This window comes from Dipodomys ordii, unplaced genomic scaffold (genome assembly GCF_000151885.1).
Source record: "Dipodomys ordii isolate 6190 unplaced genomic scaffold, Dord_2.0 Scaffold32, whole genome shotgun sequence".
Classification (NCBI taxonomy): Eukaryota; Metazoa; Chordata; class Mammalia; order Rodentia; family Heteromyidae; genus Dipodomys; species Dipodomys ordii.
Genome location: NW_012267248.1, coordinates 7062448 through 7075983, shown reverse-complemented (window position 1 = coordinate 7075983; position 13536 = coordinate 7062448). Strand labels below are relative to the sequence as shown.

The window sequence follows — 13536 nt, the reverse complement described above, 5'->3', positions numbered from 1 at the left end:
AGATTTCTCCTTTATTCAGTCTTACTTATGGGTTATTGCTTCTCCACTAGACTTTTTTTTTTTGGTCGGTCGTGGGGCTTCAACTCTGGGCCTGGGCGCTGTCCTTCAGCTCTTCAGCTCAAGACGAGCACTCTACCACTTGAGCTACAGCGCCACTTCCAGTTTTCTGGTGGTTTATTGGAGATAGGAGTCTCACGGTCTTTCCTGCCCGGGCTGGCTTTGAACCGTGATCCTCAGATCTCAGCCTCCTGAGTAGCTAGGATTACAGGCATGAGCCACCAGTGCCCAGCTCCACTAGACTTCTTAATGGTAGTGCCTTGTCAGGTGATAACATATATCAAATTCCAAACAAATGTGATCTGCTTGTCTGTTCTCTATCTACCACACCCACCAGAGGCAGGCGAATTCAACTTCAGACACATAGGAGTGCTGTAGGTCTAGTATCTCAAGCAGAGAGAGGTAAGCTCATAATGGACTCTCAGCAAGAATTGCTTACCACATGACAGGGCTTTGGATGCATTTATATTTACTGTCCTCGATACTTAAGGAGTATCTCATTCTGTCCTTACCTTGTTATCGTTATTGTTATTGTTGTTGTTGTTTTATCATATTAGGCTTTAAGTTTTGTTTTTTTTTAACTCAGAAAACCAGGCCTATGAATGGATAGTTGAGTTTCTGGTCTGAGGTTTCATGTATGATTAAGTGACAGAACTCAAATACAAACCCTTGCACATTATACCTCTAAGTTATGTTACTACAACTATTTTCATTCTGTGGACCCTTAAAATATCTAGAGTTTCCATATTCTTGAGAGTGTTGAATTATTCTGATGTTATGTATAAGGAAGTTGTCTAAAATTTGGTTAAAGGTTTATATACAATTAAACTAATGTGTCCCAATAACAAATGTAAAAGTGTGAATCAATAGGAGGTCTTTCTGTATTAACTCATTATGGGAGGTCTTGTGAAGAGTATAGGAAGAATGAAGTATGATTTTATCTCCTTTGGTTTGGCCACTTACTTCAGAAGGGAAATTTGTTTTATTTACCTTTTCTCTTTCCTCCTTTTAATGTCTCAGAAAATCTTTCAATCTGTTTTCTCCAACTATTTCCCTTAGGACATCAGCAATCCTGATACTGAACATTTCAAAGACAATAAGAAAGTTAGTGACATAATGCTGCAAAAACTGAAGAACTTTCAGCACAGGAAGAAAGAGTTAGATAAACAGGTACTATATATTTCATTCTAAATTTTTTTAGTGAAAAAACATAGTCAAAGGGTCCCAGAAAAGTTGCTCCTCAAATGTGGATTCATTTAAAAAATGTTTTGGGGGGGATCAGATTAGTTTGATTATGCCTCTCATAAAGTAGATCTATCATTCAACATTTGGCTTGTTTTATCATCTGAGAATGTAATGGAAGGTCTTACTCATCTGCAGAAAATTTGGAGTGATTATATTTTCACTAATGCATGGCACTACTTGTTTGTCTTGTTGTTTCATTTGTTTTTTGTATGGATACTGGGGCCTGAACTCAGGCTTCCAGCTGTCAGTTGGCGTTTTTTTGCTCAAGGCTGAACTGTACCACTTGAGCCACTTCTCTACTTTTAGCTTTTTGTTGGTTAATTGGTAAGAGTCACATGGACTTTCTTTCTGGCTTTGAACCTTGGTCCTCAGATCTTAGCCTCCTGAGTAGCTACAATTACATGTGTGAGCTACCAGCACCCAACAACAGTGTTTAGTATTGCTGTAGTGCTTTAAAACTTTGTCATTCATAATGGGAAAATGGAAAAAAAGTGATTTTATTTCTCAGGTGGGAAGAAGTGCAAGAGCATCCATTCCTCGATGTGTTGGTCACGTTTGTATTGCCATGGCCAAATATCTGACATAAACAACTTAAGAGAATTATTTTAGCTCACAATTTTGGAGTGCTAAGTCACTTGGCTCTGTGTTTCTGGGCCTATCATGAGGCAGAACATCACAGCGGCCAGAGTATATGGTATAAGAGGTTGTTCACCTCGTGGCAGCTGAAGTGGAGAAGAAAAATATAGAACCAGTCTAGGCAAGATAATGTTCCCCCCTCCAGAACACATCCCCATGACCTTTAACCCAAAACTAGGTCAACCTCCTATGTCTCTTTCACTACCTCTCAATAATGCCATTATATTATGAATCCATCAACTGGGATCAATCCATTCATTAGAGCACTATCTATGTCTGAAATGTTCTCACAGATACCTCTAGAAGTGTGCTTTACAGATGTCCTAGGCATTTCTCAATCCAATCAAGTTGACAGTGAAGTTTCTTCAATTATCCCTTTTTGATGTGGTAATAAAGAGATTGAGAAACAAAATTAAGAAAGCATGTTAACGTTTTTATCTGACAGGAATACATAAATGACAATTTTATGGGGCTAAGGGAATAAAGCATTGAAATCTGGACTCTTGGGTCCTAAATAACTGAATTTTTCTGAATGGAAAACATGTTGCAGATATCTGGGGAAGGACCAAGAAATATGCCCTGTCACACACAGGAAATACCCACCTCCACTTCTCTACAACAGTCTTTCAAATCTAAGTCCAAATGAGGATGTTACAAAAATGCAGTTTCAGACTTTTATATTGTTTGGGTTACTTTCTCTATGTTACTGAAATGCTGACAGACTATATGATACAAAGTTAATAATTTGAAGGAGTATGGAGGAAATGGGAATGAAATGTAAATGATATGATTGACAATTAGCTGTGAATTGTATTTTGTGTGTGTGTGTGTGCTGGTTCTGGGGCTTGCACTCAAGTCCTGGGCATGGTCCTTAGGTTTTTGGTTCAAGGCTATTTTTCTACCATTTGAACCACAACTCCATGTCTGGCTTTTTGGTGGTTAATTGGAGTCTTCTGAATTTTCCTGCCCTATCTGTCTTTGAACTTTGACTCTCATATCTCAGCTTCCTGAGTAGCTAGGATTACAAGTATGAGCCACCTGCATCTAACTACAAATTGTTTTGAATGACAATTTGTATTATTATTATTATTTGTATTATTCTTATGTATAGGAAGCTCACCAGTATACAGTTAACCCAATTAATGTTAAATTTTGTAGACCTTGCCTTTCCCCTCTCTACGATGTGAGCTGCAGATTTTGAACCCTAGCCATTGCCTCCTCAGTGGTGGTGGGTCTGGTCAGATGTCTTTATGGTTCTTCCGGATGACTTCTACTAGCTCAGTCAGAACAGTTTCTATGTGAAGGCAACAGCGGCACAATGGCTTTCTGTGGGTTAGATATTCCAGCTCGGCCTTCCCTTTGTTGCACTAGGGGCATCCCTGCCTTGTGACACACGGAAGGAACTCAAAGGCAGACTGTATAGCTGGAGGGGAGAATCAGTAGCTATTAATTGCTGAAGCTAAGTTATTTTCTTCTATTTTGAAATATATATTGGAAATATTTCACAATGAAATTTTATGTGTTTATTTGTATTTGGAGAGTGTAAATGCTTGAATATTAAGATGTATTTTTCAGGCTGGTGACATGGTTCAAATTGTAGAATACCAACCATAAGCAAGGAAGCCCAGTGAGTGAAAGGCCCCTAAAATCAAGCCCTGGTACTGGCAAAAAAGATAGATAGATAGATAGATAAATAGATAGATAGATAGATAGATCAATCTTGATACCTATCAGCTCTATATCTAGACATATCTAGATATACAGATATCTATCTCACTCTCCAGGTAGATGATAGTTATCTAGATATACAGTTTTTCTGGGTGCTGATGGCTCACATCTACAATCCTAGCTACTCAAGAGTCTGAGATCTGAAAACTGTGATTAGAAGTCAGCCTAGGCAGAAAATGCCAGATTGGAGGTGAGGCTCCAGTGGTAGAGTGCCAGCCAAGAGTTGATGGAGGGGATGTCAAGAGCATAAAGCTCAGAGTTCAGAGTTCAGAATTCCTGTACCAGCACACACGTGTGTGCACACACACACATTATTTTTATTATGAAAGGAATGAATAAAAAGTTATTGTACCCACAACCTTGTTATTTTCCTTAAAGTTGAATTTTAAGCTGGGAATGTAGCCCAGGCCTGCAGAAAAGCCTGTAAAACATCATCTTTTAGAGACGACAAGATTGGACTCTGTATGGTTTGATTTTTTTTTTTGGAGGGGGGGTCTGGTCATGGGGCCTGAATTCTGGGCCTGGGCACTGTCCCTCAGCTCTTCAGCTCAAGGCTAGCGCTCTACCACTTGAGCCACAGCGCCACATCCGGCTTTTTTCTTTTTGCTTATGTGGTGCTGAGGAATTGAACCCAAGGCCTCATGCATATAAGGCAAGTGCTGTACCACTGAGCCACCTTCCCAGCCCCTGATTTTATCATATATTTTATACAATGTAGTTTTATTTCTTCACTCCTGAAATTTAAAATTCTTTTGTTTTCTTAGCTACTGAAGCATAATTCTTTTGTTTCTTAGCTACTGAAGCATAAAGACAAAATCTCCATGCTTCGAGAATTAATTGCTAGAGAGACAGCATATCACAAGACTGAGGTGAGTTTAACATTTGCTATACATTGTCTTCAGCGTACAAAAACATAAGTTCAGGTAAATTTGGTGATCTTTTAACTCATAATCTCTTGGATGTTTAAATCAATAAAGTATTATCAAATGTCGCAGGTACTAAAAGAGCACATATTTTTTATCTTAGGGCGCAGACATTGATTCAAATGAAGCTAATGATTCTAGAGATACATCTTTCTTATTGACAGCCAAACTGGATAAGTACCACAATCTAAATGAGGAGCTTGACTTCTTGGTAAGAAAGACCTCTTCATGCCCTGCTATCATTTTTATATCCAATACCATTATATTAGCAAGTTTAATACATTATCAGCCTTCAGGAAGTATGCTTGTTAAGATAGCCATATGCTGGTGTTGTAGCAGGACTATTTACTAACAGAAGTAGAGAAATGATTATTTTCTTTCTTTTTATTTTTTGCCAGTCCTGGGGCTTGAACTCAGGGCCTGGGTACTGTCCCTGAGCTTCAATTGCTCAACGTTAACACTCTACCACTTGAGCCACAGTATCACTTCTGGCTTTTTTCTGCTTATGTAGTACTAAAGAATCAAACCAAGGGCTTTATGCATGCTAGGCAAGCACTCTACCACTAAGTCAAATACCCAGCCCCTATTTTTGTGATTTGAAATTTTTCTTGTGTGTGTACCAATACTGGGGTTTGAATTAAGGGCCTGGATACTTGTCCCTCAGCTTTTTCAGTCAAGCTTCGACACTTGAGCCACAGCTCTATGTCACATGTTATAAATTTTTAAATCTTGTCTATTTAGACTATTGTGTCTGCTTTCTAGTTAGACTATTGTGTCTTTCAAAATGCAGAAACTAGGGCTGGGAAGGTTGCTCAGAGGTAGAGAGCTTGCCTTGCATGCCTGAGGCCCTGGGTTCCATTCCTCAGCACCATATAAGCAAAAAAAAAAAAGCTGGAAGTGGCACTGTGGCTTAAGAGCACTAGCCTTGAGCTGAAGAGCTGAGGAACAGTGCCCAGGCCCACAGTTCAGGCCCCACGACCGGACCTCCCCCCCCCCCCCGCAAAAAAAATGCAGAAACTAGCAGGATACTGGTGGCTCATGCCCATAATCCTAGCTACTCAGGAGGCGGAGACCTGAGGATCACAATTCAAATCTAGTGTGGGTAGTAAAGTCTATGAGACTCTTATCTCCAATTAACCACCAAAAAACTGGAAGTAGAGGTATGGCTCAAGTGGTAGAGTACCAGCCTTGAGCGAAAAAGCTAAGGGGTAGTGTCCAGCAAGCCAAGGGCTCTGTGTTCAGCCCCAGTACTAAAGAAAAAAAAAGTTACTGTGCTGAAGCTGGAGTAAAGCTTATGTTTAATGAATATAAAGCCCTGGCACCAGAAAGAAAATATAAAAATTACGTTCATTTTAGTAGGTGTGATAGTAGTAGTAGTATGCTTTTAAAAGCCCTTATTTGTTAGTGGTGTATGTCAAAAAATACAAGTGAATTAATATGATAAGGTTTGTTTAAAGTACTCCAGGAAGACAAAAAAATGGCACTGGAGAGAGATAAAAGATAAAACTGGGGACTGGAGAGAGATAAAAGCATAAAAGACATAGCATACATCTAAACCATTATTCTTACTTTATACTTCTATTCAACATATTCCTGCATCTCTTAATAGTTATAATTTAATAGGATTTTTGTTGTTGTTTTAGCCCATGTGCACATGCTTTGCTTCCAAAGCTCTGAGCTCTTGCTCTTTCTCAAAACTGGTACATTAACACTCGAACCACACCTCCACTTCTCGTTTTTTGCTGGTTAATTGGAGATAAGAGTCTCAGAGACTTTCCTCCCCAGCTAGTTTTGAAATATGATCCCTCAGATCTCAGCCACCTGAGTAGTTAGAATTACAGGAATGAGCCATTGCCCTTTTGCCTCTCATTTACAGGTGCTTTATATTTTCAAAGATTAAAATTATCATAGAATAAATACTATCCACTATGGGTAGATTCCAGATCCAGACAAAGTATTGAAACCCACAGATTACATATTCAGGGTCTAGAATCCACAGATTTTTCTTCTTTCTTCACTTTAATTTGTCCTCAAATCTGAATCCTCTTCTTCCTTCACTGAGCTACAGGGAATGAGTTAGTGGGGGAAAGATAAGAAAAAAAGATTGTCCATCAGAATTGAGATCCTTAATTGCCAAATTCAAGCACAAGGACCAGGCAGGTATTATGTGGAAATCTAGACAAAATGCCTCAAGAAATAGTTATTATAAATAGAAGGTTGGGATCACTGGGCTGAGCTGCCAAACAGTATCTATGAAATCTGAGATTGAGGACCAATTGAATGAGTGAGTGCTGTCTCTCACCTGACTTCCTGTGTGTTGACTCACAGTGCTATTTCCTGCTGTGTAAGGTCAAGTGCATGTCAGTTCACTCTACTAACCCACAATTTCTCTTCCTTTATTCAATGCTGCTTTCTGTTGTGGAGGCCTTGATGGTTTCCCTTTCCCTAGCATCCATCCCTGATGAGACATCAAGGAAAAGACACCGTCTTAAGAAGAGAAATCACATAATCACATAGCCATGTTCAAGGTTATCTAGTAATATCTTCCATTGCAAAAGAAAAATGTTGCCACTCTCCTATCAATTCTTGCATAAATATTACTTTACTTTAATAAAGTACTCTTTGGCATACTTTCATGTGATGTTTTATAGCCTCTATCTTCCAAATTTTTCTGTCTTGAAATTTTTTTTAAGTTTTAAAATGAGCTCTTAATGAAAAGACAAGCCACAGACTAGAAGAATATTTTTGCAAATCACAGATATGATAAAGCACTTGTATGTAGAATATATTTATAAAGAACTCTAAAACTCAGTATTGAGAAAAAAATACTTGGGGAAAATAGACACAAAGGTTGGGGGGCAGGAGGCTTGCAATTCAATGCCTGAAAAGTACACGAGACTCCATCTCCAGTTAACCAACAAAATACCAGAGTATAGGTGTGGCTCAAGTATTAGAACACTAGCTGTAAACAAGCATGTAAACTCAAAGCCCTGAGTTCAAGTGCCAATACTGGAAGGAAAAAAAGAGAGATAGACAGACAAAAGAAAGAAAGAGACACAGAGACAGAGAGCAAGGAAGAAAGGAAGGAAGGAAGAAAGGAAGGAAGAAGGGAGGGAGGGAAGGAGGGAGGGAAGGAAGAGAGGGAAGGAGAGGAAAAAGGGAGAAAGGAAGGAAGGAAGGAAGGAAAGGAAGGAAAGAAGGAAGGGAGGGAGGGAGGAGAAGGAAGGAAGGGAAGGAGGGGGGAAAGGAAGGAAAAGGAGGGAGGGAGGGAAGGGAGAAAGAAGAAGGGAGGGAGGGAGGGAGGAAGAAAAAAAGAGGGTGAGAGGGAGGGAGGGAAGAAGAGAGAGGGAAGAGAAAGGAGAGAAAAAGAGGGGAGAGAAAGGGAAAAAAGAGAAAAAGATTTGAATAGACACATTACAAAGTAGATACATGAATGGCAGCTTTTTATGTGAAAATATCCTCAACAATATTAAGTACAAATTAGTGAATAACAGTAAAAAAAATCACATACCTAAAATTAAAGATTGACCATGCCATAAGTTGGACAGAATGTGGAGCAATTACAACTCTCATACATTGCTGGAATGATGTAAAATGATACAACCACTTTGGAAAATATTTTGACAATTTCTTTAAATAGTAAACATATACTTTTATCATTATACTTCTAGGTACTTACCCAAGAGAAATCTCTGTTCATACAGAGATATATATGTGGAGGCTCACATATACATAAAAGCCCACAACTGAAAGCAATCCAAATGTCCAATTATGATTGAATGGATAAAAAAAAAAGCATTATAAGCCAGTCTGAGATCTGAGAATCACAGTTCAAAGCCAGCCCAGACAAGAAAGTCCATGAGACTCTTATCTCCAATTAACCACCAGAAAACCAGAAGTGGCACTGTGGCTCAAGTGGTAGAGTGTTCATATTGAGCTGAAGAGCTCAAGGACAGTGCCCAGGCCCAGAGTTCAAGCCCCACAACCGACAAAAAAAAAAATCAGATCCATACAACGAAATACTATTTAACAATGAAAATTTACATGCAAGACAAATGAGTTTCAAAATAATTGTGTGCATTGAAATGAACTAGACAAAAAAGGCATGAGTGCTATTTGATTTCATTATATAAAATTCTTGAAAATACAAAATAATCCAGAGTCAGGGAACACAGGTCAATGGTTGCCTGAGGCTGGTAGTGTGGAAGTAAGAGACAGCAGGGGGCAGGCAGGGAAACTTAGGTGGTAGAGGTGGGAGTGCTGCATACATTCATTAGTTTGATTGTAGTGATATTACATATGCCAAAACTTAACACTTAGAAAGTTGAGGCAGGAAGACCAGGAGGAGTTGGATACAGGGTGATGCTAGAATGAAACAGAAACAAAACCTGACCAACGTGCACATTTTAAATATATGCTATTATGTATGTATGTATTATGTATGTATGTCTATATGTATGCTATTATATATCTATGTCAATTATAATCTTAAATTGGTTACACTTTACACTCTAACAGAAATATAAAAAATTTTAGTCCTTTTCTTTTTTTTTTGGGTCCGGTCGTGGGGCCTGAACTCTGGGCCTGGGCGCTGTCCCTCAGCTCTTCAGCTCAAGGCTAGCTCTCTACCACTTGAGCCACAGCGCCACTTCCGGCTTTTTTCTTTTTTCTTATGTGGTGCTGAGGAATCGAACCCAGGGCCTCAGGCAGCAAGGCAAGCGCTCTACCACTGAGCCACCTTCCCAGCCCTTTAGTCCTTTTTTATTGTAAGCTAAACTGGCTTTTTCAGAGATATTGCTTTGTCTCTAAAATTTGTATTATCTTATAAGAAATATTTTGCTATCGTTTCTTTCATCTGAAGTTAGCAAATTAAAAAAAATCCAATCTGTAAAATTGTTACTACTCTGATCTTGAAAGTCATTCATTCAAAACATGCCATGAAGTTTACAATAAAAATAGAAAGATATTCATTCTGCTTTATTAGAATGTGTGAACTCGCTATTCCAAGATAAAACTAGGAGAGGCAATAACATGGAATAGAAAAAGGCCTACACTGATGGATGACAAATATGGATTCTAGTGTTTTCCACTTCTAGACACATCCTTTCAAATTCTCTTTACTTTGCTACCATTGTTAAAATGAGATAATATCTATATTACCTACTTTAAATGATGTATGCAATCAATGTATGTAACCAATCAAAGCAGTAGGGACATTGATATGATATTTTCCTCATTAATTAAATAAGAAAAAAGGCCAGATGTGACAGGGAACACCTGCAATCCTAGCATTTGGGATACTGAAGTAGGAGAATCCTGAGCCAGTTTAAGATACATAATTGTGGTCCTGTCTAAAAACAAAAACAAAACCAGCTAAATTGGGCATCAATGCTTCAAACCTGTAATCTTAGCTACTCAGGGGACTGAAATCTGAGGATTGAGGATCAAAGCTAGCTTCTGCAGATAAATCCAAGGGACTCTTAGAACCAATTAAGTAGCTAAAGTCAAAAGTGGATGTTTGCTCAAGTGGTAGAGTATCAGTCTTCAAAAAAGCCATGTAAGGGCTGGGAATGTGACTTAGTGGTCAGTGTTTGTCTAGCATGCATGATGCCCGGGTTCCACTCCTCAGTACCACATAAATAAAAAAAAAGCCAGGAGTGGTTCTGTGGCTCAAGTGATAGAGTGCCAACCTTGAGCAAATGAAGCTCAGGAAGAGTGCCTAGGCCCTGAGCTCAAACCATAGGACTGGACAAAAAAAAAAGTGGAAAAGTTTTGCTGGGCAGGTGCTGGTGGCTACACCTACAATCCTAGCTACTGAGGAGGCTGAGATCTAAGGATCATGGTTCAAAGCCAGCCCAGGCAGGAAGGTCTGTGAGACTCTAATCTCCAATTAACCACCAGAAAACTAGATGTGGCACTATGGCTCAAGTGGTAGAGTGCTTGCCTTGAGCAAGAGCTCAGGGACAGTGCCTAGGCACAGAGTTCAAGCCCCACGACCAGAAAAAAACAAAAAGCCAATTAAGAACAGTAGGCCCTGCCCCAGTAATGGTATCTTTTTTTTTCTTTTTTTTGTCTGGCTCTGAGGCTTGCACACTTGGCCTGGACATTGTCCCTGAGCTGTTTTGCTCAAGGCTAGTGCTTTACCACTTGAGCCACAGCTCCACTTCTTTTTTTTTGTCAGTCATAGGGCTTGAACTCGGCCTGGGCACTGTCCCTCAGCTCTTCAGCTCAAGGTTAGCACTCTACCACTTGAGCCACAGCACCACTTCCAGCCTTTTCTGCTTATGTGGTGCTGAGGAATGGAACCCAGGGCCTCATGCATGCGAGGCAAGCACTCTACCACTGAGCCACCTTCCCAGCCCCTCCACTTCTTCTTTTTTGATGGTTTATTGAAGAGTCTCATGAACTTTCCTGTCCAGGTTGGCTTCGAACTGCAATTCTCAGATATCAGCTTCCTGAGTAGCTAAGGCTACGGGTGTGAGCCACCAAGGCCCAGTTTAAACAAATATATCTTACCTGGTGATGGATGTCATAAAGCATTTTATCTGCTCAATCATTATGGGGGCTGAAGATGGGAGAAAAACCCCATAAGGACTGGGCATGTATAGCTCAATAATAGAACATGATCCTGGGTTCAGTCCCCCCATACACACACATAAAAAAATGGAGAAAGAAAACCCTATGAATTTTGCAGCAAATTTGTTTCACCATTGTGTAAAGCAAATACTCATTTATACATGAATATATTTCAAACTTGAGGAAACTGAAGGACATCCTTAGAATGGTTATTAAATGGGAAAGTCTATGTAAGTTTTTCCTCTATAGTTGCTTTGAAAAATTAAGATAGCTCCTCAGGGGAACTTGTGAGTAGCTTTCCTGATAAGTAATCCTATATGCCATCTTTAAAAGGGCATATTCTGAGGATTTAGTGATGCTGGGAAAATGCTCTGCCACTGAGCTATATCTCCAGCCTACGAATACAACTTTTAATTTTTAATGTTTTTCCTGAAAAAAAATACCATAGGTAAGAACATGAAATATATTTGGCCAGACTTAAAAGGAAAAAGAACTGGAGGCCATTTATTCAGGGTTGAGAATGTCTCTTGACCTACATATGTGTCTTGCTTTACTTCAAATAGAATCAAATGTGTGTATACATTGTCTATACAAAAAAGTTGTAGGGGCTGGGAAGGTGGCTCAGTGGTAGAGCGCATGCCTTACATGCCAGAGGCCCTGGGTTCAATTCCTCAGCACCATATACACAAAAAGAAAAAAGCCGGAAGTGGCACTGTGGCTCAAGTGGTAGAGCGCTAGTCTTGAGCTGAAGAGCTGAGGGACAGCGCCAAGGCCCAGAGTTCAAGCCCCACAACTGGACCCCAAAAAAAAAATCAAAAAAACCAAAAAAGTTGTGAAGATTGGACCTAATAGGTGTTATTTGCAAAGCAGTTTCATAGTATAAAATATGATGTAAAACTCTAGAATAACTTGTGCTCATCTGTTTATGTACAGTCCAACCAAGATCTGATTCACAGCATCCCATTATTCACCAGTGTACAACAGTGTAAGAGAATTTTGGAATAAAGTATAGATAAATCACTGTCTTCATTTGTTCTTAACACCCATATATAGCTTGTATGATTGTTCCAGGTTAGTGTTTTCACTGATTTTTCTCCATAGATCACAAAACTGGGAGGCCTCCTAGAGTCAAAAGAAGACCACTATAGCAGACTCATTGAAGAGAATGCCAAGTATCGAAGACATGTAGGCAACCTAATAAATAAGGTACAGATTTCCTTACTTGCCTGTTGACTTGGAGCTACAGAAAAAAAAAAGAGAAAGTGTGAAAACACATGACAATTCTCCTCTTCTGAGGAAGGCTAGGATAAGCATAAAGTATTCCTTCATTTTTGTGCATCTACAATGCCTAAAAATCAGTTCAATGAGCTAGGGGACATAATGTTTTTTCTTTAAAATTCACACGTAATTATTTCCTCAAAACCTCCTTTCCTCTTTCCTGTACCATCACATTGATCAAACTCTGTTCATCCATACAAGTGAAGAAAAGCAATGTTAACTTACCCAAAGAAAACCAGGTTAGATTGCACCAAAATGACTACACTCAAATCTCTTCTCAACTGACACCATTGTCTTTCCTGTGGCAGAATTGTGGAACATGGTACGCCAAATGTTTGGAGCACAATGAAGTCCTATAAGAACTTCTAGTAAAGGAAGGCATTTTTTTCAACTGCACACTTACATCTGAAAGAAATGAAAGTAATCAATCAGGATACCTGAAGAACATATTATCTCTTCTCAATAGTCTTAAGTCTTCCTATATTCAAGAAGGGTTTATGCTTGTGTTGTTACAGTGTTTGATCAAATTTTAAAAAAATTGCCTGTTAAAATGATTCCACAAAGCTGGACACTGGTGGTTCCTTTCTGTAATCCTAACTTCTCAGGAGGCTGAGATCTGAGGATCAAGGTTCAAAGCCATCCCAGTCAGAAGTCCTGAGACTCTTATGTTCAATTAACTACCAAAGAAAAGCCAGAAGTATAGCTCTGATTCAAGTGACAGAGCACTAGCTTTCAGCAAAAAAAGCCTCAGAGACAGTACCCAGGCTCTGAGTTCAAACTCCAGGACTAACACACATGCATGATGCATCAATGAGATACATCATGAGATACATCAGTGAGACAGCTAAAAAGGATGTGAAGTTTGCTATAGCCACATTTATGTTCCTCCGCTGGATTTTGTGATGGTGTGTAAAATACCCCCACTAGCCTTGTAGCTGGCTAGCCAGGAGGCTTTGTGTATATCCATGCATTTGGCTGTAGGCAATCCAAGTCATAGTATTATGATTTCCTTTCCTTCCTTCCTTCCTTCCTTCCTTCCTTCCTTCCTTCCTTCCTTCCTTCCTTCCTTCCTTCCTTCCTGCCTTCCTGCCTT

General features: G+C 39.4%; 1 protein-coding gene across 1 annotated transcript in view; it reads left to right on the top strand.

Moving 5' to 3' along the window:
* Cage1 (cancer antigen 1) overlaps positions 1–13536 on the top strand; it is a 58804-nt gene that overhangs the window by 27683 nt on the left and 17585 nt on the right. Inside the window, exons 7-10 of the mRNA XM_013016624.1 lie at positions 1117–1227; positions 4461–4535; positions 4693–4800; positions 12267–12371. Of these exons, the coding sequence (XP_012872078.1) occupies positions 1117–1227; positions 4461–4535; positions 4693–4800; positions 12267–12371 (399 nt within the window). The remainder of the gene's footprint in view (positions 1–1116; positions 1228–4460; positions 4536–4692; positions 4801–12266; positions 12372–13536) is intronic.